This window comes from Zonotrichia leucophrys, chromosome 8, assembly GCF_028769735.1.
Source record: "Zonotrichia leucophrys gambelii isolate GWCS_2022_RI chromosome 8, RI_Zleu_2.0, whole genome shotgun sequence".
Lineage (NCBI taxonomy): Eukaryota > Metazoa > Chordata > Aves > Passeriformes > Passerellidae > Zonotrichia > Zonotrichia leucophrys.
This window is the reverse complement of record NC_088178.1, coordinates 11,520,441-11,547,431: the sequence shown is the minus strand read 5'-3', so window position 1 is coordinate 11,547,431 and position 26,991 is coordinate 11,520,441. Positions and strand designations below refer to the sequence as shown.

At 36.8% G+C, this 26,991-nt stretch overlaps 1 protein-coding gene across 4 annotated transcripts in view; it reads right to left on the bottom strand.

Annotated features, from left to right (window-relative positions):
* Positions 1-26,991, bottom strand: part of COL11A1 (collagen type XI alpha 1 chain) — a 124,505-nt gene that overhangs the window by 37,597 nt on the left and 59,917 nt on the right. For all 4 annotated transcript variants that reach the window (XM_064720061.1, XM_064720065.1, XM_064720064.1 and 1 more), the window contains 21 exons: positions 26,435-26,488; positions 26,302-26,346; positions 25,816-25,869; positions 25,306-25,350; positions 24,127-24,180; positions 21,976-22,020; positions 20,335-20,388; positions 20,210-20,254; positions 16,846-16,899; positions 15,820-15,927; positions 13,225-13,278; positions 10,195-10,248; positions 8,022-8,066; positions 7,838-7,891; positions 7,704-7,748; positions 5,315-5,368; positions 4,429-4,482; positions 2,929-2,982; positions 1,888-1,995; positions 1,015-1,104; positions 701-754 (listed from right to left, as the gene is read on the bottom strand). In XM_064720061.1, coding sequence (XP_064576131.1) covers positions 701-754; positions 1,015-1,104; positions 1,888-1,995; positions 2,929-2,982; positions 4,429-4,482; positions 5,315-5,368; positions 7,704-7,748; positions 7,838-7,891; positions 8,022-8,066; positions 10,195-10,248; positions 13,225-13,278; positions 15,820-15,927; positions 16,846-16,899; positions 20,210-20,254; positions 20,335-20,388; positions 21,976-22,020; positions 24,127-24,180; positions 25,306-25,350; positions 25,816-25,869; positions 26,302-26,346; positions 26,435-26,488 — 1,224 coding nt within the window. The remainder of the gene's footprint in view (positions 1-700; positions 755-1,014; positions 1,105-1,887; positions 1,996-2,928; positions 2,983-4,428; positions 4,483-5,314; positions 5,369-7,703; positions 7,749-7,837; positions 7,892-8,021; positions 8,067-10,194; positions 10,249-13,224; positions 13,279-15,819; positions 15,928-16,845; positions 16,900-20,209; positions 20,255-20,334; positions 20,389-21,975; positions 22,021-24,126; positions 24,181-25,305; positions 25,351-25,815; positions 25,870-26,301; positions 26,347-26,434; positions 26,489-26,991) is intronic.

Genomic DNA, 26,991 nt, shown 5'->3' with positions numbered 1-26,991 from the left:
CCCCATGTGAAGGAAGGAGTGGCAATATGTGATGAACTGAGAACCATTCTGCATCCTCCTGCACTACTTAGGGGCAGGATAAAACAAAAATCAGGAGTTAAGTTCAGCCTGGGAGGAAGGGAAGGTGGGGAGAAGGTGTTTTCAGAATTAGTTTTTGTTTTTCCTTATCTATCCTACTCTGATTTGATAGAAAATAAATTAAACTCATTTTCCCAGTCTATTTTGTCCATGATATAACTGGTGGCTGATCTTCTTGTCCTTATCTTGACTCACAAGCCTTTCAGTGTATCTTGTGTTCTCCTGTCCAGCTGAGGACAGAGACAGAACAGTTTGGTGGGCACCTGGCATCCAGCCAAGGCAAGCCCACCACAACAGCATGAGTTACTATCCATGGATTTTTCCATTGTGGAAAATTTCCATTTTTCCACTGTGGAAAATCTCTCTTATCTCAAAACCAATTTGACATAAGTGACAAGTATTGAGCAGCAAGTAAATGTCATAACTAAATCTAGTGGAAGAAGGATTCCGATATTCTCTACCTCCATATCCACGCATGCTCATTAGTATGGATACCTAGTCGAAGTCTAATCTGTCTGCTGTTTTACAGACTGTGTTAATGAAAACATCCCAGCATCTAAAGAAGAAAAAGGTTATTAGATAATATTGTTTATATTTCCATACAATTATTATGTTTACTTACCATTGGGCCAGGTGGACCCTGTGGGCCTTCCCCTCCTTTCAGACCAGCTGGACCCTAAAAAATGGAAAGGAAATAAAAAGCTTGTCTGGAAAGTTCAAGAGTACTTTTGCAACACATATAATAGGAAACATGTAAAGATCCAAAGAAACAAACCTGAATAAATTCCTTACTTCTTATCTAGCCAATTATATTTTTATCTGTTCTTTTATTGTATTTAAGTACAGTAGGAGACTTAATAAATAAAGAGATTCATACATTGTTTCTTTCTTTTAGAAATATCATGGCAATCAATTGCTCTAGAGCTTATATCATACCTGAGCACCTGGAAGCCCTCTCTCCCCAGGGAAGCCACGAAGACCTGCTGGTCCATCTTTCCCAGGAATGCCTTGAGGGCCTGGATCACCCTGGGAAACATATTACATTTTGATTAAAAAATATGTTTAAAAATTATGTGTACAGTGAGCGATGAAAATTAACTACCAGAGCCTAGTTATAGTAATGAAAACAAAGACTGTGTCCTCAGCTATTCACTCACTAATTCTTTTATCAGTACAATAGCCTGTGGTTACATTTATAATGAACTTTGGCAAAATACAGCACCAATTATGGAATGCAAATAGTGAAAAATACAACAAGCCGTAAAAATATGTTTAAAGATACATTCAATAAAAAATGTTGATACCCAATTATAATCAAAAATTGAATAGAATTACATGGACACTAGATAAGTAATATTTTTCTTGTTCGCCAATAGCAGCCAAAAATTAAGCAAGGAGTTAAATTTATTCACTGAAATTCTACTTTTCATTCACTACTACACATCTGACTTTAAATGCCAAAGTAAAAATTTCTACCTTGGTGTGAATATGTCATTACTAAATATGACATATTGAATATGATTAGTCTATTGAATGCATATTATATGCGGAAGTTTTTTTTTCTTTTGCTTTTATTACTAAAATATTAATTTTTGGCTTGAAAGAATTCTCATTATTTCAGTGGAAGCAGACTCAGCTCTAAAATTGGAATCTTCCAGTCTTCCAAGTCCTTCTGGGTGAAACCTGCCAATCATGATTCTACACTGTATGTTCTGATTTCATTCTGCATGTCTTCACGATGATTTGAAATGTCACACTGTCAGCTCTCTATCTGTCCCTTCCTGCTTGTCCCCCAAAGCCACATCATACCTTAGCACCTTCTTTCCCTGCAGCGCCTGGCAGGCCTTGTTCACCGGGGGGACCAGGGGGACCTGGATGGCCTCTTTCACCAATTGGTCCAGTCTCACCAGTAGGACCCTAGGCACACAAGCACAGCTTCAGTCACCTGACGTTATTTAATGTCTTGAGGGTGTGGGAGGAAGTGGAGAGGAGCGGATTCTCAATATCCAGCTGCTGTGTTACCAAACAGTGCTGCCATTGGTTAGGGCACATTCCTCACCTTCCCTCCAGGCAAGGCTGACTTACAAAATATCTTTGTCCTATAAAATAAATCTTGCATTGCATTTTGCCTGCAGACACGTCTGTGCAGCTTCCAAAGAGTGAAATCCTGACCTTGTTCCTTAAGCACTGAAGCTTTAAAGCACAGCGTGTATGGGAGAAGGTTATAAAAAGGACACAGGAGAGAAATCCATCTACTATTCTTGCCTTGAAACAGTTCTGTACTGTTGCTTTTCTGAATAACAGGAATTGTAAGGCAGGAGAGTTGAAAGATTTCTCTTCAGATTCCCTAGCAGAAAAGTTCCACTGAGGGAATTAGCTAAATAAGCTCTAAATGCTTGATTAAGTTGTAAATTAACAAGGTTAAATCAGATGAAATTTTGATAATTTATCTCTCCACAATCTAAAAGTTACTGAAAATTTTTCTCTGGCAAGAAATTCACACATAGCATTGTTTTTTCTAAAATGGTAGAGAAATGTGTCTCTTTGACTTCTGTAAACCATCAATTTCATAATCACATAAGAAACCACTGAAACAGCAACGAACCAACAAAAAACCCAAATCAAAACATAAAACAAAATGCAAAGGTAACCCAAATATTTTCATTTTTTGATGGAATCACTGATGATTATTAACTACAATTTTCTAACATTGTTAATGCAACTTTTGTAACAAAAGTTAATATAACCATGGATATGGTCCCTTTAATACAGCAAAAGCAACTGCCTTATCCATAATGTAACCATTAAAAATTGGTCTCATGAAGTCAGCTATGAAATGAAATTATGTACCTGAGGGCCAACAACACCACCAGGACCAGGAGGACCAGTTTTTCCTTGAAAACCCTGTGAAAAAAAATGACAGAATATTATATTACCCTTTACAAGTTATAAAAGGGCAAAATTCACCTCGGTGCTGAAGAGGTAAATGAGACATTCCATGTCACACATTCCCCCTGTTCAGAAAACAAAAGAGAGAAATCTTTTTTGTCTGTGTATGCCTAGATATGAAATGCTGATTAATCTCTCTTCCATCTCTCTGAGGTGGTACAGCAGTAAAAATTGCCATCAGTTTTACAGATCTCTCTAGGAGAACTTGATTAGATGAGTTTGAGTGCATAAGTGATGCAGCTAAAAAGACAGCTGAAAATACATTTTTACATATGTATATTATGAATCATAAAGCCTGACATAAAAATGCTTTATAAAGAAAGAAACAGATGGACTATTAAGTTGGAAGGGCATTAAAGTGGAGGTGAGACAAAAAGAAATTGAAAAGAAATAAAGATCCAGGGAAAATGGTAACTTTTTAACAGCAGACTAAAGAACAAATTTGAGCATCCTGCATTGTAAACAATGCAAACAATTGATCCTTATGGTACACAACAGTCTTTGCATCATTGCAAAGGAAAAGAATAAAGAAGGAGCCAATAATGTTTCATACACAAAAATCACTATCATTGCAAAGCATTACAGTGTGACAATTCTACAATACTAGCAGAAGAAAACAGAGATTTTCAGAGGGATTTGCTACTCCAGGCTCTGTGCTTCTCCTTCCAGCAGTGGAAGTGACTCAGCAGTCACTAACAGATTTCCAGTGAAGCTGGAGCTTAAAACATATTCTGCATGCTGAGAAAATTTCTCAATAAATTCATTTATGGCTTTCTCTAGCCCTGAAAAATCTCAGTGAGAATTTTTATTTTATAATGGAATATGAATAACATTCTAACACACAGAAACAGTGTGTTTTTTAAGGATAGTTAAATTAAAAGTATGACATAGTATTTTTCATTTTCATGCCAGAATTTTTAAATTGTGATTCTTAAATGAGTTGCATAGTTTCAGAATTTTATTTTACTTTAATAAGTTCAATCATTCCTGATCCTAGTCTCCAAAGGTCTTGACTTTTCATTTTTCTAGCGATTTATCATCAATAAGACTTTTTTTAATGCTACTATCTTTGGTACATGGCATTCAGGGAGAAAACTACTGTACAGTAATTATCTGAAAAATCTCAATTTAAATAGGGATCTGGGTATTAATCTCATTTACTTCTAGTGAATATTTAATCTCATTCTGATGTTACTAACTGGACGTAGCAAAAAATAACCTCACACTTGTACCATGGGAGCAAAATAAAGCTTTCTCCTGCCCCATCTATAAGGAAAGTACAGTTAAGTAACCTCTTGGTGCCAGCCTCTCCCTTTTCCCTGTCATCCCTGTTTCTTTGGTTTTGATCCCATAACCATGACCTTTAGAACAACACTAACACAGCAGAGTGCATTTACTTACAGTCTCACCCCGCTGTCCTGGGTGCCCAGGCAAGCCATCTTTTCCAGGTGGACCCTGAAATTATAAAATACATAAATCAAGCAATTTCTTAGCCATTCTCAAAAAAAGTGTGCAATTAGCTATCAGAATCTCTGCTCTCTGTTTATTTCTAGACTAGTCTTTGGTAACTTTAAACTGCTCCTATATTAGCTAACTAGGATTTTAATAATACTTTTTCCTTGTGTCCTTCCTATAGTGTCTTAACAATTGCTTGGAGAATGACTGTTGCCAAATGCAAACATGTTCAAAATAGATTTCTATAAATTCAGAAATCATGGAAAGTCCCTATACTTCAATTTTTCTTTGGTTAATGACTCAACACAAATCTAAGCATTTCAGAAGTACTTGATAAAATTTCAGGTTTCAGAATTGGAAATAAAAGTAACAAATGCATGGGATGTGCTTTGTTGCTTTTGTACTGCACAGGAGCAGAGGCACACCAGAAAAGCACCAAGACTGGTTCAGGGGGCATCTCAAATGAGCTATTACTTCTATATGTTCCTGCTGCTAATGAATGCCTCCTTCCTCTTCATTTTTCCTCAGTGAATCAATCATTCAAAGAAAACATACAGCAGCAAAGTAGCATTTTGCCTGAACTCAGTGTGTCACGTGGTCCCTGGCAGGACATACCAGACCTGCAGTTTGGTGCACTGCTCTCAATGTCTTCAGAGCTGCACCAATGACCACGTTAAAAATGCGAGCCCAAACCCTTAAGGCTCAGCATGAGCATTTTCAATCTATACATAAACCACCCCTTACATAAATTTTCAACTATTTATTTCAGAGGCACTCTACAAAAACTACAATTCCTGTTGTTGCACAAATTTTTAATGAAAGAGATACTTACTGGAGGTCCCTTTGGTCCAGGGAATCCAACAGGTCCCTGAGGCCCTTGTGGTCCCTGGATTAAAGGCAAACAAACAAGGGAAGTTTTACTCAAGCTGGACTGAAAAGTTTGTTTCAATTATAGAATATAGGAACCATGCAGGTAATGTCTGGATTTAAGCATAAAGCCTCAGCCACACTGTCATAAATCTTGGTAGTCACAGTTCACATGCACAGACTCTGAAGGGATTTCCTGAAAGCAATAGTGCTTGCGTAGGAATCCAGTAAAAAAATGAGGAAAACTACTTATTTCAACTATGTTTGCATCTTACCCCTAAAACTGTGCATAATAAAGTAGGAACCAACTGTGAATTTGAAGCACCATTCTTCCATGTTGCATAAAACAGGGGATTTAGTTAATACTTTGGTCATCTTTTTAACTTCCAGTCAACATTCATCTTTGGCAATTCCTAAACCCTGATAATATTTCGAACCAGTACAACAGTAAAAATTCCAAAAAGAATAAACTTTTCAGAGTTAGCTGGGATTAAATACAGCATGTTTGCTATTATGAAAAATAGTTGAAAAATCCCATGATATATGAACATATTATTTTTATAGTTTTGTATATATACAGATATATGGTGACAGAAATTTTTCACGCAGCATGGTTTTACAAATTTAGCTAAAGCTTATCAACTTCAGAACACACAAATACGCTCCATAGGGGGGTTTGGGTTGTTGTTCAATATGCCTTATCTGTAAGAAAATTAAATTTCCTCATTTATTTCTGGATATAACATAAAGCTTCAAAAAAAAAAAAAAAAAAACACCAAAAAAACCCCCCCAAAAAAACCACCCAAAAACCAAAAGTGGAACTTTATAGAGGAAAACTAATAAAATTGACTCAGCTACAGAGGACCTGAATGAGATTGGTCAGTGTCAGAAACTGGGTTGTAGGAACATAACTTGAAGTTTTACATTTAAAAGCACCTTCTTCCTCAACAATTTCCCCTGTTCTCAAGCTTTGAGGCTTTGTAAGGAAAAATCTTTACATTTTTCTCTTCATTCACAATATGGCTTGCAGGTTTCAAGTCAGGGGACTGACGGATTGTGTGAGAAAAAGCACTAGAATGCTAACAGCATGCTATCAAAATTACATTTTCATTCTTGCTATTAAATTTCATTTTAACAGTAGCTACACAGGATAGATTATTTATAATTTTCATGTTTGGTAGCTGAAATAGTCTCAGAGGAGTAGAGATGACAGTTTTATTTTTTGGCTGACACCCCTCTTGGGAAGCAAATAGATACCTCACACTTATATTACACAAGTGATGAGAAACATGTTGCTTTATGATTCTTCATCTCTTTGCTTTTATCAATTTCTCTCCAGGGATTCCTTCATCTTGGATTAATCTGCTCATTGTTTTATCCCCACAACGTCTCTCCTTTGCAAACTCCTGGAGTTGTCAGAAAACTTCCACAAGGATCTGTTATTCCCCTTCTGGTAGGCTGCCTCTGATCCTCCTCAGTGTAAGCAACCTACATTTTCTTTCTTGGTCTATGCCTCGTTCTCTCCATCCCACATCCTAGCTAATGCCAAAAAAGTGGCATTATGGAGCTGGGGAAAATGCACAAGGAGCTCCCTCCTAAAGAATAACACTCCTGCAGAACACTGGGACTTTGCTGTGGATACTGGGAGAAGAGCTTTAGGCTTCTCTATGAAGAAGTTTAGCAGTTTAATGAAATATCACTACAAAAGACTAGTTTAGGCTTTGCAAATATGCTTTGGCAGAAAGCTCATCCACTTAAATTGACTTGGTTTTCAAGTGCTGCCATTACAAAAACGATTTATTAATACTCTTTTTTCTTTATAGTGCTGTACAATGAGCTGCATAGTGGATTTGTGTATTGATTGGAAGATAATAGGAAGCAGAAAATTTTGTTTTAGAGAGATCAATAGGATTTCTGAAGCATGCAGAAAATAGGTTGAAGGGAATTCTTAGCTGACCAGAACAAAAAAACTCAGCTACTTCTGGATCTTCTGGATGTGGCTGGAGTGTTTGCTAATCAATGAACGGGCAGTAAGCTGCAGCAAGGGAGGAGCACTGAAGAGGCTGAGCTGTGAGTACACCTGTAATCCACAGGAACTATACAAAGCACATGGATGGAACACAAAGTGTGCATGCATACTCTGTGTCCTGTGTGTAACAGAGATACAGCTGGAGGAAGCTTTTAGCAAACTTCAGCCACCCCATTCATAACTTTGTGAAAAGCATCATTGGAACTGAGGTTTTTTTAGTTTGGTTACCCTGGTCAAAGTAGCACAGAGATATGAGAGGGAGAACTGAAAATAAAACAAACCACACTCCTATATAGTGGGAAAAACAAAGATGGCTTTCACAAACCCTTTCGCCTGGTGGGCCAGGAGGACCATCATTGCCTGAAGTGCCCTGGAAGGGAAAGAGAGTACATTCAAGGATTTACATTTATTTAAAAGAAACAGCCTGTAGCAAATCTATACAGTGTGCTTGACAATTACCTTTGGACCTGGTTTACCAGTGGGACCTCTGGGACCTCTTGAGCCTCTTGGACCCTGTCAATTTAACACAGATGCGCTTGATGATAAATACTGGATATTATAATCTAATAAAAGTAATTTGTCACAGTATAGTGGAAGCAATTTACACAGGAAAGCTTCTAAATTTCAAATTAAAAGAACTTACTGTTGGTCCTCGCTGTCCTCTGGGGCCTGGTTTGCCATGCAAGCCCTGGAAAGAAAAGTTCACAGGAATCATCTTAGCAGGCACTCTATTTGTGATATAAAGTTTTTTTACTGAAGTGGAGGCAGAGAGCAACTCCCTTAAGTTTAAATGTTATTTTACCTTTAACTATCTAATTTGCATTTCAATTTACAGAATCATGGTCCTTGATAAAATTGGTTATCTTTCTGAGTTCACTGGTACTTGTGGCAAAATGCACTAAATTTGCCTGAGAGTCAGATTCTGTCAGAGGCATCAGAACATTTTAAATCACATTAGAATGGTATTGAAGGTGGCACACAACAAGCAGAGTATCTCTGTAGTAGTCTAAAGGACGTGGCATTGTGAACAGCCTCAAAACAAAGTTCCTGGGTTCCCATGGACAGCCCCACAGATTAATAGAGAGAAGAAAGGGCAAGTCACTCTTCATTTATAACAGAAATGCGCACTGTAATACCTACCAAAATTATGCACACTTGACAGAGATTCAGAACTTGCCAGAATACCAGTCCTTACTTTTTGCTTTAATATATCTCTTTATCATGCTGAACATGATTTTTTCTTTAGGCTCTGCACTGGAATTGCTGTGTATTGTAATGCAAAGAATCTTAAAATTCAATAAATTACCTTTCAGGCAGAGAAAGGAACCTGATGGCTGGTACTTTTGAATCTCTGAGGTAAACAAACCAGCAACCAAAAAATCATCAGAGATGTCCTGGCACAAAGCTCCCCTTTATCAGAAATGAATTAAATGCATTCATCTGTTTTCTTGGCAGGGTTTTTTTTTTTGTTGTTTTTTTACTGTTGGTTTTATTTCACTTATCAGAATAAAATTTATGTGCTGTTTTTGAAATGCTACTCAGCCTGGGATCTTCTCAAGGACAGGGACTGTCTTTCATAGTATGTGTATGCATGGCAGCATAAAACACCATGATAACCCTTTAGGCAAGACTAACAATAATATCTGATCCTCATTACAAAACCTGCAGTTATGGGCTCATTTATGATCAGCATAATATTTCAGTGTACCAGCAGTCTGATGGTATTAATTACATGGTTAATACCCTAGCTGAGCTTAAAGCTTTATGAATGCCTGAAAACAGATCAATATAGTAAGATTTTCATGATTTTAAGCCTTCTGTTTGATTCTATCATTTTGCATTTGTTTTCAATCTGCTGCCTTTTTTAGCAGTTGCCTCATTTTTTCACAACATGAACTCAGCATTGCTTTGTTGCTTGTGCCTGGAAATAACAATGCATCTTTATCTTAGCTAAAATGTTAAAAGAACAATTTAAACTGTACATAAGTAATGCAAATGCTATTGGATTTCATATATCTAATCTTAAAATAAAGAATTTCTGCTATAATAATAATAATAATAATAATAATAATAGTGAATTACCTGTTTGACTTGATGTGGCTATCAGCTATGAATTCTGACTCATCTCTTAATTTCATCATCTTTCTAATATACCCTGCTATATTCAATTGAATTTTAGAGACCACAGCACAGTGACCTGTTTTCTAATCTATTTTTAATTGTTATAGTTTGAGGAACATGCATAACACATTTCCCCTCACCTGCTTCAAACAAACAAAGCAGCAGAAGATGTAATTTTACATTTTTTTAAATATATATAACAGTACACATTCTTCATCTTTCCTGGTATATTTTTCCTTTTTGAAGCTAAGCCTAAAAAAAACTCCCTTGTGGCAAGTCAGAATATTTATGAAATACAAGTTGAATTTCCTTGAGGGTAAATTGCATGGTAGCAGGATAATTCATGGGATACAGGAAAATAGTTCTTGCCAACTCACTCAGCTATACTGCCCAAAAAAAATGTCCAAGCCCTTCAGCAAAGGTGGTTTTTATTCTCTTTTTCAAATTATATAATCATGGCACTATGTGCAGCAAGAAAGTGTGCAAGTTCTTGTATATTTAGATTAATACCTTAAAGAATTGCAAACAGTGCCTCAGTATATCCTGTTTTACATAAAGATAGAGGTCCATCTTGAATGTGAAAAGCCTGTTTTTATCATTCTTTAGATAGTAACTTGTATCCTTAGGTTTCAGTCTTTTCCCCCAGCACTGAATTTTAGAAGCTAATAGTGTTATGCAAGAATGAATTATCATACCCTTGCTCCCTTCTCTCCATTGGCACCTGGAAATCCTGGGAAACCAGTTGAGCCCTATGTAAGAAATCAATGCAAATGTCAGAGAATATAAGAGCAAAACAGTGGTAGAGCCAACATTTTATAGGCACATAAAGCACAACTCCAAAGTCATGCACATTGCACATGTCAAACTTGCAACTTCAACAGCTGTAAATAAACTCATGAAAGCTGTAGATAAACTTACCATAATGCCTTAAGTCCAGAAAGCATTAAAAAAAAATCAAGGTATATAATGGACATTATTTGTCATCTTATTAGACAATAAAATATTCATTAAATCTTCACCTTTTTAAAGCAGGAAAGCAATAATTAATAACAGCCCACTAGTAATAAGTGTATCATAATGAAGACAAACTCGTTGCCTCACAGTAAGAAAATTATTTTCAAAAATAATTCCAAAAAATGGTAAGGATTTGCCACATACTCTACTCACTTTACTGAGCTGTAAATTAATTAGTTCAAGTTCTTTACTCACTGTAAACCAAAGAATGGACAGTTTCATTTAACTGATCCATATAACTCATACATAGGCAGAATTTATGAGATGATGTGACATGAAACTGCTCCCAGCTCTATTCCTCTGCCTTTTTTCCTCCCCTTTCCTTCTGCTAACTGCCCAATCCAATGGGAAGAGTACTATTTTCTTCTTTGATGCTGGCAGAGAGGTCCAGCAGACATTTTACCTGCCAAGGTTTTAATTTTTCATAAGGAACTTAGGATCAAAGAGGCAATAATCATGATAAAATATTCTTTTAACTGAGTGAGGATGAAAATGTAGAGAGTATTTGGTTTGGTTGGCCAGTAAAATTTACTAGCCAGAGTCCATGCTGTCACAATGCATCTATGTCTCTGCAGCTTGCTGTTAGCATCTTAGTGCAAGTGAAATGAATATTAAAAAACCCTAAAATATAATTTCTTGGTGCTCTTTGAAATGAACTTCTTTTCCTTTTTTTTTCTCTTGTTCTTACTTCTGTTTTTCCTCTAATGAATCTTGTTTTACATAACCATTCCAATTATCTATTAAAGACTTAGAGGCAGTACAACTTCGCTAACACAGATTCTAATGAAACTCTTACTGACATTGACTGGTGGCAGAAAAATTTTTCTTCCTTCCCTTTCCTTTTATATTCCTTTCTTCTTATTTCTTCACTAGTTATAACTTTATATAAGAATAAAACAAAACATTCTAGTCTGTGAAGCCCAAGCATGCTATTTAGCATTAAAAGGCTGGGAAAAATCCAGACCAAATGATGGGGCACAAGTAGTCATGACTTGGTTCCAAATATCTTATGTGTACAGTGGTTTTTGAAACTGTGTTTCAAATCAAGAGGGACTGGATTAGAGAAGAATAAAAGCGTACAAAAATTATCAGATAAAAAAACTCTATACTCTTAAAAAAAATCTCAGAAAAAACTTAACAAAAAGCAAGTAAGTATCAACAAAAAGAATGATATCAACTTTCTTGATAATACTAGGACAAGATTTCCTATTTGCTTTACATAGCTAACATATTTTTCTGCTGTTTTTTTCTCACTCCCTCATGATAATTCGAACTGGCCTGTGACTCAGTTTCCAAAGAAGTCTCTAGTGAATTATCTATTGTAGCTGTCATTAGTCTATCTTGGAAATTTAAGCAAAAAATTGGAAGAGCAACAGTGAATGCAGCTTGAGAACTATTTTCAATTTTAATGTGATAAAAATTTAGTGCAAGGAAGTTCTTGATCAAGTCCTTGTTGAAAAAAGAATCAATCAACTTTTATTTGGAATGCTACATAATTTTTTTTTCTTAGATGTGAATAATCTAAAGCTCTATCTTAGATTTTTCAAAAGACAGTTCTAAAGGAGAACAATGAGACTAGAATCTCAGTTTAGAAACTGAAGCTAAAAATCCTGGTGTCTTTCAAGGTGAATAGTTTTCATGAGTACCTTCCATAAATAGTTTTAATATTTTTCACTAATGCAGTGTTCAGTGAATAAGCATTCTTCAGACAGTCCATTCACTTGACTAGAAAGGGTTGAAGTATAGGGCAGAGTGAGAAAAAGACTGCTACTCAGGAAGTTGGATTTCATCCAAAAACCCCCATAATTTCAAATTTGGAAAGAAAAAGAAATCAGAAGAATAGACCTGAGGACTTTACTGCAGGTTGATTGTTCAGATGTATAGGAGTGGTAAAGGATTCTTTTACTTGTGATATTTAGCTAGATGGGAATTCTTTGAAAAGGGTTGGAGCTACAATGCCTCCCTAATGGACTCCTCTACGCAGTGAAATATCTGTGGAACTATGATTTTATTCCATCTTTTTTCTTTCTAATTCTCAGAAAAGACATCCTGCAGTTAATTTAACATGCCCATTTCCTAAAGATGGATTAGGATGAACTTGACAGAAATTTGTTTCATAAAAATGTTTTAAAGCAGAAGCTCCTGTGTGGTTTTCTATTGTAATCCAAATATGTAAAGTAGCTGAAAGATAAATATAAGCCCTTAAATTAACTAAGGATTGTGTTTTGTCATGTTTGTCTTAAAAGAAACTAAAGGAAAACATGAGGAAAATGGTAAATGATATGTTTTAAAGAAATATTGTTTATTCCATGGAAGAAACAATAATCACACAAATGGACTCCCTGCAGCACACTGAAAATTCCCATCACTACCAGCATCCATTTAGTCAATACAGTGCCTATTCTTTTTCAAGAATGTCAGCAATTCCTTCCTTTTCCAATTGTTTAGTGGGTGCCAGTCTGATGCTGGCACAATGCAGGTCAGGACAAGATGCTAAAGGATACTATATTAAGAAGCGTTAAGAGACAGTGCTCCATAAAGAGCCTGACCTAGGGGTCGCGCTGTAGAAGATGTTACTTTGTCAAAAAAGAAAATGAGAAAAATGGCCCTTTCTTTGATATCCACACCCTGCTTCCCCAAACACAGAAATGAAATAAGTGCCATTGTGACCAGTGTCAAAACACTCAATATGCAACTCATTTCCACCTCACCTTTGGACCTTGTCTTCCTGGATATCCTGGCAGTCCGGGTACACCAAGCTTGCCCTGCATTGAGAAGGCAGTGTTAAATTTTATTGTATCCTCCTTTGTGGTTCAGCAAGTTCCTATACAAAATAATTTTTCCCCAATATAGAGTGATGATACTCCATGGAATACAATATTAAATTAAATCAATTTCTCATTTTTATAATTAATCACCAGTGGGCTTAGTGCCCCACACTTAAATGAAAATCCTACTCCAATTAATGAATCCAAAGAAACCAATACCTCAAAGGTTTTTCTTCCATGAAGCGCTGTGCAGTTCTATGTGGTTGAGATCATTAAACAATAATTATTCTCTAAAATATCGGGGTGTTAATAGGTTTAAGTGAGAAGAAATTATTTTTAATTTATACTGTGTGATGGCTGACTTTCATGAATAGGCATTCGTAGAATCAATTCTTTTCTTGAATAGTTCTAAACTGAAACTATGTTAAATTATACTCCACTGATTATTTGCTGACAATGGATTTGTCAACAACCATTACCAACTTGTTGTGTTCAGAAAAGACTGATCGGCACTGACATCAACCATTCCCAGAAATGAAATACAGTGCCCTACTCCATTGAGTTGGTCTCTTTAGACCTCCAGAGGATGAGTGATGGTTTGCCACTTTCAAAGGCAGGGGAAAGCAGTTTCAGACTTTGAAAGATGGGAATGCTGGGGAAGAATTTCTCTATGTTCTAGAATATCAAATTCTGGAGAAGATCTCAATGGAAAAGACAACTGTAATTTTGCAGTAACCATAGATAAATAGGAAGGAGAGACTTGCATGGGGAAGGACATGTTCCCAAAAATGTCTATTGGTAAAAAATACAGTACATAAATAAATATGTTGAGTATTATCACATTCATGTAAGCACATGTATCTGGTGAGACATTATTGAGAACAATTTTTACATTTAAGAAACTACTTAATATGCTGTCAGTTATTTGCCACCCTGAAACAAGCCACATGCATTGCAATGATCTAAATGTTTTGCAACACGACAGCACATCAAACTCTTGCCAGATTCAGTGAAAGTTTTGTCCCTGACATTCTGTGTCAGCAAGCCCAGTTGCCTAGGTTGTTACTGTGAACACAGATTTTTTTTTTTTGTTATGAGCTCATTTCTGATATGTTCAATTTTTTTGGCACCCTACTTGAGATTTCATTAACCAAAAAAATCCAGCTTTATACCTACTTGGGAAATAGAGATTTCTTATAATGGAATCAGAACACAGAGAATAAGAACTACTGTGGTAATTTCATTACTTTCCTTACAATAAAAGTACCTTTGCATTAAATATATCATATGATGACAAGGGAACAAGACATTTATATCTGCTCTTACAGACTTTCCAAATGTAGTGAGAAGACCTAAAAGTTCACAACTACTCCAGTTTTTACACTAAAATAAATATCACAGGACTAGCACCAAAGAATTCCTCTCTGACCCATTCCATTCTGGCCAAGTATCCATAAAATATCCAGAGAAGATGTACGCCTTCCAGTGGGCAAGAAAAGCTGTAAATATTTCCAAATGGGTCTAAAATTCAAAGGCCTGCTAATAGTGTTATTAACTCCAACATTTTTTCAAATATCTTCTGATCTTTAGGGCTGACTTGTATACTGTGAGAGTCCCAAATATGTCACCGTGAAGAATAAATGGTTGAAAACCTGTATTCATAGCAAGCAATTTGAATAAGAACTAAAAATAACTCAAATTTGAATTTAAAATCTACCAGCTATTTTAAAAAAGGATTGTTTTGTTTTGATTTAGTTTATGCATCCTCTGTCCTATTTTTTTCAAGAGAAAACTAGAATTGAAGCTATAGTTCACCAAAAAAAATCTAAAGGGAAATATTTTCATCAGCATCTTCTCACTTAAGTGATATATGTTTACACTTATATATATGTAGCATACACATTTTTGAACCATAATTTTATGTTATTTTATATTATCTTATATTATCATACTTCTCCAGTTATTTATATTACCATTGCTGAAATCACACATTCTCAGCTTCCTTTCCATCCTTTATACCAAACTCAAATGGTCATTGTTGAAGCCAGGATTCTACAGAGATTTGTTCCTTGCGCTTGATTTCTCTTTTTTCACCACCCTTTTATCAGTCCTTCCCTTTGCCTTTTGGTAATCCTATTTTGGATTTGTATTCAGGCAATATTTTCCATATAAAAAAATTTCCAAGTCACCATCTGTTGTACTATGACTCAATATGAATTCACTCTTCAGCAGCACCTTTATCCTCCTTTGTGCCCAGCTATTTTATTTGCATTGTGTTTTCCACAGCTGGCATGCACTGTATGTAATTTGGGATAAGAATGGAGTTGCCTTATGTACAGGTGGAGTACTACAATGCCTCTTTGCATACTTACAAGATAAGGATTCTCAATCCTTGATCAAATGGGAACTCCAACGGTCTGCAGTAGCGTCACAAAAAGATTTTCCAGATCTGAAGGCTTGTTTTTCAGTGATGGAGGTTATGGATTCCAGCTATGTTATGAGGCAATGGCATGTTTATGTTGATTTCTGGCTACTGACCTTTTCCCCAGCTGGACCAGCAGCACCTGGGTCCCCAGAGGGACCTGCTCGACCTTTTGGACCTTCTGGGCCATCTTCTCCTCGTGGGCCTGGCTGACCAATTTCTCCCTAAAATACATCATCTTATTAATATGGAACAATATTCATGAATATATTGGAAAGATTACCTACAATTACTTGAAAATAAATTTTCAGTAAATCTAAACAGGAAATAGAATCGTACAATATTTTGGGTTGGAAGGAACCTTTAAATGTCATCCAGGCTTCCTGCAGTGCACAGGGACATCTCCAAATAGATCAGCTTGCTGTAAGCCCTGTCCAGTTTCCTACTAGGGAAATATCACTACTTATGTTCATTATATAAATGCATATATATATAATATTAGGCAGCGAATGCCACATTCAGAGTGTTAGAGTCTAGTTGTCTTGCTTGAAGACAGCTGCATTTGGAAGCTGTATTCTTATTTTTCCTTTCCTAAATTTTTGAGAAGGCACCTTGGCAGTCCATAGGAAGAATATTGTCATTATCTAAGTACTTATGTGGCTACCATCATCACAGTTATTTATGTATACACACTACAGATACAGGCCAGGAGCCTCTTATGTAAAGCTTTTTTACAACCTCCACAACACTTCCTAAGAAAGGAAGTAATTGCCCATTGGGCTAAATAAGCAGCAAAATGGCAGGCTGGAATGGAAATATCTTTATCCTAGATAGATAACTTTTCCTCAGGAAAATACTCAAGATTATGGAATCTGGCAAAGGCAATTCCATAGGAAGAAACTCAGTGAAAAGGATATTCAAGACTGACATTCTCTTCCTCTTCCTCTTATGATTGTTCCATTTTTGATTCACAAGAACCATATCTCTGGATTGAATTTGTGCATGTACAGAGAATAGGAATATTTTAAAATACTAGCCTTTATTTTATGTTTGGTTTAAGTATATTTGTTAATTTCTGTGATCCTTTCAAAACAATAAAATTTAAACTTTTAAGAATATATGGGCTATGAATAAATGCTTACCCGGTCACCTTTAAGACCCATGTCACCTTTAAATCCTGGAAAACCATCTTCACCCTGGAAAAGGCAGAAACACCTGTAAATTGGTCTCCATGCTGAAGTAAAAGCAGAATACTTTTTGCATTTACACATGTGTGTATTCAGATACAAGCAGAAATTTCCAGATGTGTTCAGCAGAGTTGTTTATACCTTGCTCCACTATAAACTGATCAGCCTTTGGTTCTCTCTTTCTGAAGTTTAGTAAGTCCAAGTGCCAAGCCCTGCATAGTGGCCCAATAACCCCCTGCAATGCTCTAGGCTGGGGATGGTGTGGCTGGACAGTGCCCAGGCAGAAAGGGACCTGGGGGTGCTGTTCAACAGCTGGCTGCATGTGAGCCAGCAGTGTGCCCTGCTGAGGGAGCTGGGGGTGCTCAGCCTGGAGAAAAGGAGACTCAGAGGGGACCTTATCACTCTCTACAGCTCCCTGAAAGGTGGCTGTGGTCAGGTGGGGTTGGCCTCTTTCTCCAGGCACCACTGACAGAACCAGAGGACACAGTCTCAAGCTGTGCCAAGGGAAATATAGGTTGGAAAAAGATTTTACAAAGGGGTAATAAAGTAATGGAATTATCTGCCTAGGAAGGTGGTGGAGTCACCATCCCTGAATGTGTTTACAGAAAAGATTGGATGTGCCCTGGTTTAGTTGAGGTATTGGGGCATGGGTTGGACTCAATGATCTTGAAGGTCTCTTCCCACCTAGAGATTCTGTGTGACTCATCATAGAACTACAGTTCCAAAGTCCAGGCAACAAAGACTCCATTTTCACCTGATGCTTAGTTGTAACATGGCAGCAAAGGTCTTTGTGATGAATAATAACATATTAAAATATTTTGCTATGATGCTATTAGTTTTCTATATGCTAAAGTAATGCTGCTGATTTCAAATCTGAGGAATATTTGGACTGTCAATAAAACCAGGAGAGAGTGACAATGTGCACATGTGACGTAATTGAAGAAAAAAAATAAAATCTAAAGAAGCAAGAAATATTTGTATTTAATCCTCATCTTCAAAAAGAACATGAGGATTATGCTTTTTGCATTCCCAGGCCCACTAAATTTTATCTTCGCCCTGATCACCAAGTGAGATGGATTCCAGGGCTAAAACCCTTTTGAATTTAGAAGTAGTGGTAGAGTATGCAACAATAACCCTAGAAAGGGTGATAGAAGTAGATCAGGTAGTGGTAAACAACTCAAAATAGGCAAGGAGGCAACAAAAGTAAAAAAAACAAAACAAAACAAACCCCCCCCCAAAAAAAAAAAAAAAAACCAAAACAAAACAAAAAAAACCCCAAACGAACTAAAACAAAACAAACCCCTCCAAAAAAACCCACAAAAAAAACCCAACCAACAAAAACCAACCAAACAAAAAAATAAACCCAAAACAAATCTAAGAAGTAAATAATGTTTTTCAATAAAATGTGTTAATGCAAAAAAAACCCAAAAGAGGTGACACTATAATTCATTGAAAAAAAATAAACTAAAAACCAGTCTAAATGCAGTTGTGCCAAAAATAAACTAAAAACCAGTCTAAATGCAGTTCTGCCATGCTTTCTATATGATGAAACAAAGTTTTATGTGATTGTCTTATATTTCCTAAATTTAAATTTAAAGGTGGCTTTTCTTAATATTTAGAAAGAAATGAAAAAGGCAGTGTGAAGAATACATCAAAAAAGCTTCAGTTGTAAAAGTTGCATGGTTCTGGCCAGTAATAATTACATGAGAACCCTTAGCAAGGACTGATCACGTGCCAGCTACTGACCAAATGGCTGCCAAATGAGCTGAAATTCTTCTTCAGCTTTCACAGTGAGGTTCCTGCTATTGAGATCTACAAGAACTGACTTTATTCTGTGTAGGAGGAGAGAGCTGAATATCAGAATATTTTGCTGGTAACAAAAGATAAAATACCTAAAGAGTTCTAGTCTCATTTACTGGTCAGTACAGAGATAGGCCTCCTCTGATATCCCTGGACAATCATTCCGGATCTATGGGGGCTTCCCTGAATGATAAGGTTATTTATTTTTTTCTCTTGCACTGCTCTGCCCCATGCAATGCAGCTGAACAATTTCAGTACAAAAAGGCCTGTGAACACACATCTAAAACACTAAGAGAGCAAAGGATGAAATAGCTTTGTGTGACCTTTGGAGGTATTCGGTAGAATTCACTGTCTTACTGCAACTGCAAGATCAGTTTTAGGAACACAGAAGCATTGCAGACATTGTACTAATCAGTATTCATTGTTATACACAGATATATATACACACATCTATGAACGGTATTTATATATGTCCTGTATTTTGTCCAAGCAGGATATTAATCATCCAATAAAGCACAAGACAAATCTGGGGTTTTGAACTGTCCAGTCTCCATGGATGTTAAACACACACTTTTTCAGCTTAGATTTAATGAGCAACTCTAAAATGAGCATGCAGCCTAGACAAACTGTGGTTTAGGAAGGCTTGAAAATGTACAGCAGCTCTTGGCATCTGAGTTGAGTTCTGAATCCAGGCTTTTTGGCAAGACAGAATCTTCTGCTTTAGAAATAACTATAAATATCTGTAGACCATGCATCTATCTATATATAGCTATATATACTAGCCAGCAGAGCCACAGGAGTGGATTTGTCTGTGTGTTCAGGAGGTGGTATGACTGACGGAGTCAGTAGTGTGTCTCTTATTTTGAGTGCTGAAGGAAGTGTGACTGTAAACCAACACTGGCTGTGGTTTCAGCCACCACAGACCATCAGGAGTCAGCCCAGACCACAGTGGTTGGTGTTTGTGCTAGGAAGAGCTTTACACACAGAATTAATGGCATCAGGGGAAATAAGAGCTTTCTTCACATTCATATACATGGATCTGACTGGGGCTGTCCATCACTTCAGCAAAGCCAAAGATCTGGGACAAAATACCTTGAGCCTAGAAATCCATTGACCAATGTACATAAAAAACACAGATCTATTTTATGGCTCTATCAAAACAGATAAAAAAATTATTGTCACCACAAATCTCTCTGATGCACAAGCCTCTCAATATCCACTACAGTATCTACTAATAAGGGAGGGGATGTCTAATTCTCTACTCAAGGCCACTTTAGAGAGAAGTTACCTACACTGGCGCAAAGAGGATTGAAAACCATTCTAATAAATGAAAGTTTTATATTCACTTTGTACCAGTGTAAACAACCATGAAGGTCACTGATTTAGGCACTGGGCTTGGTATGCCTTTAGGGAAAGGCAAAAATAAACTCACTGCTGCAAGATAAAGCACACTGCAGTGAAGGAGACAGAAGAGGCTGCAGTGTAAAAAGGGAAAAGAATGAACTGCAGTCAGATTTACCTTTTCACCTTTGGATCCCTTGAGTCCACGTACACCATCAGCACCCTAAAGGAAGAATATTAATAATTACCCACATGCATATATTCAAAAGGTGTGAGAGGAGGAATCCAATAATTAAATCTTACCTTTACACCACGAGGACCTGGATATCCAATTGGACCCTGAGGACCTGGAGGCCCCTAAAATACATTAAAGCAAAGAACATTTGTTTGTACAGTTTTTGGTTAGCAAGCAGTTCTCTTCAGAATCTAATCCTTATTCTTTCAGTATAATGTATGAGACAGCAAAATAACACTGGGCTGCCTGCCACTAAGAAAAGTTAAGGCATTAAAAAGCACCATTCAATGTCACTATAAACTATTAATGGAATTGTGAACTAATTGTGAACTTGGATTTAACTTGTATATTTGGGAAGCATCTATCCATAATATAAATTATCTGAAACAATAGAAATTGTAAAAAGGAACAAACAATCAGAAAAATAAATATGCCATTTAGAAACCAGTGGTGTTCTACTGGAGAAAATTTATAGGCTAGTTATGATGATATCACAAGTCACAAATAGAGACCAAAATAATGGGAACAACAAAAAATCATGGTCTTAAAAAAATAAACAAAAATGACATTCCAAGCCTGGAAGCTAAAAGGCTCATGGTGCTACCAATACTGACTGGTGCCTGGATTCTTTTAGTCACATTTTGCTGAGCATTTAAATGATGTTCAGCTTGGATCTATGCAATCTGATGGCAGGGCCTAGAGAAACTGAGTTCTGTGAAGGGTGGAAGCCAGGAAGCCTGGAAACATGAACCTCTGAGCTGCTCTGCTGATTGTCCCATGTCTGAGATGGACAGATAACAAAATCTGTTACTAATGGGGACATTGATGGGGTCTTCGTCCTTTCTCCAATGTGCCTTTTCACAAAACCTTTGGACTGTTAACATCTCTGAGAAACTGAACTTTCTATCAAATTTGGCTGAAATTGATCAGTAAATTCAAAAGACACAAGAACTGGCAGATGGCAACAGGCCTGGACTTGCAAAACATAAGTGCTGTGTGTTTTATCTTTTTAAGAAACCAGGATAAAATTTACATGTCTTTTACAGATAACAACACTTTGGACAAATATAATACGCTGATGTCAGAGGTGCTGTACTTTCTGAAATGTCCTTTTAATTCACTCATCCTGTCATCCAGGATACAACCTTTTAGTATTGCCCCTAAAAACTGAAACTGAATTCAAGTCCTGTAAAGGGTGCTATTCTGGAAAAATAAGGGTCAATACTGAGTAAGCAGAACACTTTTTGGAGCTCTACGGCCTTTCAGGGCTTCATAAGATTGAAAAAAATAATTTACACTGACATTGAGTTGAAGATGACCTAAAAAATGCATGGTCTCTGCATGCAGTTTTATACCTTCAAAAAAAGCAAGTTCTCAAGAATTTTTCTGAGTACTCCATACAACAGAATTGAAAATTCAAAATAACTGCAAATTGTTTGTATGAAATGTGTGCAACTTTTCATTGCCACTCCATAAACTCCAAGATGAGGTTTACTTTAAAAGAATAATTTTCATATAATTTACAATCTCTAATTTTTCTAATGTATGTTTATCAGTGAAAAGATGCTTTGAATGTATCATGAGTTGTCTATTGTCTTCTTAAACAGTTCTTGTAAGCAACAAATGTGACAAATGTGTCATAAAGATGAAAAACTATCAAAAGTTTTCTTGTAATCTATGTAAATAAATGGAAAGGTTTTCAAACTCACCAATGCACCTTTATCTCCAGACTGACCCTCTTTGCCGGGATGGCCCTGTTTTGAGAGAAATGTATCTGATTTGAAAAGCAATATTTTTTAAGGAGTGACATTTTATTATAAAAACACAATTATTTAAACTTTCGAATTTCAGGTCATTAATCACATTTCTTTTATATTAAAATAGACACACAAAATTTTGAGGCAAGGTTTTACTTTCAACACCAATATAATTTACATAACAAAAGAAACACTGGACAATAGTTACATTCATGTCCATATTTTCAGGAATATGCTGAGCAGTTCTTCTGTTTAATTAATATTTCAGCAGTTAGAGGCTTTTAATGTGAGAGACTCTCACCTTTGATTTTGAAAAATCGGTGATTTATTTTGCAGCATGAAGACATTCCTAAAAATATTTTTTAAACTATAGAATTTATCCAAAGATTCAACAGAAGGCTGATTTAGTTTCAACATTCTATGTTTTTGTTCTAAATGCTGACTTGCTTTTTAAATAAAATAAATTTACATTTTAGACTTTGCTTTATATCACTGACATTAATACTACAGCACTCAAAACACTAGCCAATCCACTGTTTCCCTTTCTTACAAAATTTGCACTTAAATTGCAAAATTTAAAAGCAATTTAATGAAACTGAAGATTAGCACATAATTATGACTCCTCTGCAGGAGGGCATGGAGCTGTGAGGAGACACAGCTGGGACACTGCTCCAAATTGATCAGGGAAATATTCCGTACCGTATGATGTCACACTCAGTAATAAAAGCTCAGGGAAAGGAGGAGGAAGGAGGACATTCATAACCAACTTCCCAGCAAGGGGCTGGCCATCTGCCTGCAGATTGGCAGCAGTGAATCAATCCCTTAATTTACTTTGCTTGTGTGCATAGCTTTGTTTCACTTATTAAGCTGCTGTTACCTCAGTCCAGGAGCTTTCTTGCTTTTTCCCTTGTGATTCTGTGCCCTCCCCTGCTGTGGGAAGAGTGAGCCCGTGAGCAGGTGGGTATTTGGCTGCTGACTAGGATCAACCCACCACAGCAGGGGGCTGTGTCAGGCACACACCTGTGCTGACACGTGATTATCTCTTACAGCATTTCCCCCCTGCTTTGAAGGTTTAACAAGATGCAGATGACAAATAATGCTTGTGTTTGGAAATTAACATTGGTTCCAGTATACAGGAAAGGATAAGGGGCAACATTCAAATGTTTAGACAATTATTCAAGATACAGACACTCAGCTGGACAATCATTGCACACTTAACATTCTCCACTAAATTTGTACTTTGGCAGGTAAGAGCCCTGGGAACAGTTCTGTATTTGCAATATATTTGCAGTGACCTTGTTAAACCTTGCAAAAAGTCAGGTTTAGGAAATGCAGATTTCACCTAAAAGAAAAATTGTAAGGGACAATTGCACGGGGAGGATAGTCAAGGTCTCAGAAATAACATTGTCTAAAGGTTCTTAGTGGTATAAAAAAGTATGGTTTTGCTGCAAGAAAACAAGTGTATGGGCAGGCCATTATGGCAAATGATTCCATTTAAGCTGAATGCCTAAGATATGCTGCTCAAGTGGTTTCACTCTGTTCATGTGAGTGATTGCAGCCTCACAGTGAAGCTGAATTTTTTGTCAATCACAAAGCTTGGCTCAGATATGTCCCAGTCTAGACAATGCAAGAAGCACTTTAAGCACATAACATGCACCTTAAGCCAGGAAGCTAAGAAAGATGTAGTCTGTTCCATGTTTCCTCAGAGAACAAGTGGTGAACATTTTTACAGGTGATTTGCTCTGCCAGACTGACATGGTAGGATACAGCGGAACAGTATTTGGCCCTTTGTGTGTTAGTAGATTATTTACACATCCCTGAAGATGTTGCAGAGGCATCTCAACATCTGGGCCCACATTTTAAAAGCCCACAGATGTTTTCAGCAGCTGCTTCAAAAATGCAATTGCTTTAGTTTTAACAGCTCAAATGATATAGGGATTTTAGATGGATTTTATAATGCTGTTGCCAACTAGGACTACCATTGCTTTTCCCCTCCATTTTGTTTCTGTAACACAGGTATCCAGAAGTCACTTAGTAAAAGCAGTATTTGTCACTTAGTAAAAGTAGTTAATCATAGAAAGGATTAAATATTTCTTTACTTACAGGAGGCCCATCAGTACCAGGAAGACCAGGAAGGCCAGGCTTGCCTTGTGGTCCCTAAACGCAATAACAGACACACATTTTAAAAACAGTAGCAAACAGGCCCAACATATGTGACCCTAAGAGCTAAGGACATAAAATGCAGTCATACCTAAGTCCCTTGATATGGATATCAGGGATATGACAGAAATAAAACTAAAGCCAGAATGACACTTCCATACCATATGTAAGTAAGGCCAGTTCTTACAATTTTTAGCCTACAAAAATGATCCATAATTTTCAATGTGATGCGTGCCTGAGAGCAGGCTTCAGGAATTACCCTATGAACATGCACACACATGACACAGGTGGGGAAGAGTTCTCCAGTGTACAAAATTAAGTATATTTAGAATTTCAGGAATAAAAGGATTCACCAATTAAAGTTATTAACAAGTTCAAGAGGCAAAGAGTGCAGGGTACAGAACTCCAGTGCTCATAGCCGAAAAGCCTGGAATGTCTTGTGAAAGCCTAGGAAATGCAGATATCATGGGACTTTCCATTTTGCTAGAATAGTACTTAAACACACTGACAGGTAAAAAGTATTAGTTTCTCCAAAAGAATAGAGTGAAGAGTGAAAAGAAGAAAAATCAAAGAATGAATTGAGCAGGAATTCAGCAAAAAGGGGAGAATAATAAAATTAGCATAACATTCAGTAGTGACGTTTCAAATGAATAGAAGACAGTTTTCAAGCCACAAGAACATGTGCAAACAGATGAGGAAAAAGCCACCAAAGGACACTACAGTATGCCAATTACACTGCAGAGTTATGTCGTAATATAATCCTTGAAAAAAGAACAGAATTAGACTTGAATAGGTAAAACTTTGTTATAAAAAAGAGATTAAGAAAAATACTTTTTGCAGCTTGCTGGGAAATTAAGTAACATCCAAGTACAAGTTGTTTAATAGTGTAGATGGGAAGGTAATAACACAAAATTAATCCAAAATAAAGGGAGGAAGTTACACTTGTGAAAAAGAATATATGAGAGGAAAGCCATTGGGTATTAATTGGTTATTAATGTATTGATGATTTCAGGAAGATCTAATATTTACATTTAGATTACTATTCCATAAAAGACAGCAAAGCTGATAAACAAGGTTGTGGCACAGAACTGGCTGAAGTAAGAAAATAATGCTGTAACTTACTTTTTCACCAGGAGGCCCGATAGGGCCTTGAGGACCAGGAAGCCCCTGTCAGAAAGAAACCAGTGTGAGAAACCAGGGAGAACAATGTACATACATTCACCCTACTAGAGGTCCCTCATTAATCTGTTTCAACACACGGGCAAATATAAGTGGCTTTTTTTCCCCCCTTACAAGTTAGGTCAGGAGTTTTGTGCGAGTCTTTTGCACAAGCCACTCTTCTGGCAGTAGGTCTGTAACAAGATCCTATTCAGAACCCTCCTCCAGGTGTGGCCATTCCTGCTGCATTCCAGGAACACTGAATGAGTCATTTTTCTCCTGAATGAAAAATCCCTCTGAAAACTTACTTGAAAACTCTGCTTGCACTGCCCTCGGCACATTTGCAGCATTATTTATAAAATCCTTGAAGCTTTATCGGTTTTGCACATGAAAAGCTAACCTTTTGGTAATTTCCATTTATTAAACATTTGCTGCACATAACATCGTATTTCTGGAGAGTTCTTTTACACTTACTTGTGGGCCTGGAATTCCTTGCTGACCAGGAGGTCCTGGTTCCCCTTGAGGACCCTACCATGCAAAAAAATAGAAGGGCATTAGGCTTGCATTTCTGCACTACAGATCTTCATTGTCAGCACTAAAAGGAGTACAAACTCATCTTTGTTCCTTCCTCTTTAAAGTCCACCAGCAACTTTCTCTCCAGTATGAAATTTTTTCATGCTAATGAATATCATGACCTTTTCTTTAACAGAGAATAACAGCCCACACATAGGACCTGAGCACTGGAGTCCATGGTGCTAAAGGAGTCTGAGAGAAAGCATGGTCAGTGCTTTTGGCTGAAAACTAAGTAACAGAAGCCTCGCCTTTTCCATATAAAATCATAATGAATCCAAATAGTTGACATAAAAGTTTAATTAAATGGAAGGGATGGCATAGTTGCTGGGATGAGAGAATGTGGAAAGCATTCTTAGAATCTTTCTAATTCCCAGTTTACTTACTCACCATGTTTCCCTTTGGGCCTGAAGGTCCATCAATACCTGCAATGCCCTACAACAAACAATATAACAAGAGCAATTTTCAGTGGACTTCCTTTTTTCCTTCTGGAAACTGGAAATACTCGACAGCTCATACGTACAGGTTGTCCAGGGGGCCCAGGTGTTCCTCTGGGGCCCAGTAATCCCCGTGGACCCTGCAAGAGAAGAAACCCTTATTGACACTTGCATGATTTTTTCTGAACAGAAATGACTGTAAGCAGGACTGGCTGAGGACTGGAATAAGGAGGAGCAAGGATGAAGGGAAGGCAACATGGGTGTTTTAGGAAGAAAGAAAAGAAGAATGGGAAAAATTTACTGAGAACAGATTTCCCTCAAGGACACTGTATTTCTGAACAGGATGTCAGTGGAAGGGCAACCTTTGATTTAGCCTCTTAGGTATGGTCAATTCAGAGAAAGGTGGGAGATTGATATTTATATTTCCTGGTGTAGAACATTGGCACAGCAGCTTCCGCTAAAATTTTAGCTGTGTCTTGGCCTGAAGGTCTGACCTGAACAGTAACATACATATTTGTATTCCTTTCTTTTGAAAACGTGATGGTGTGTCATACTCTATACTACTATTCTAATTACAAAATAATGGTTTTTATCTGTAGTAAGGAAAAGTAATTAAAAATTGCTAGTAATTTTATTACAATAA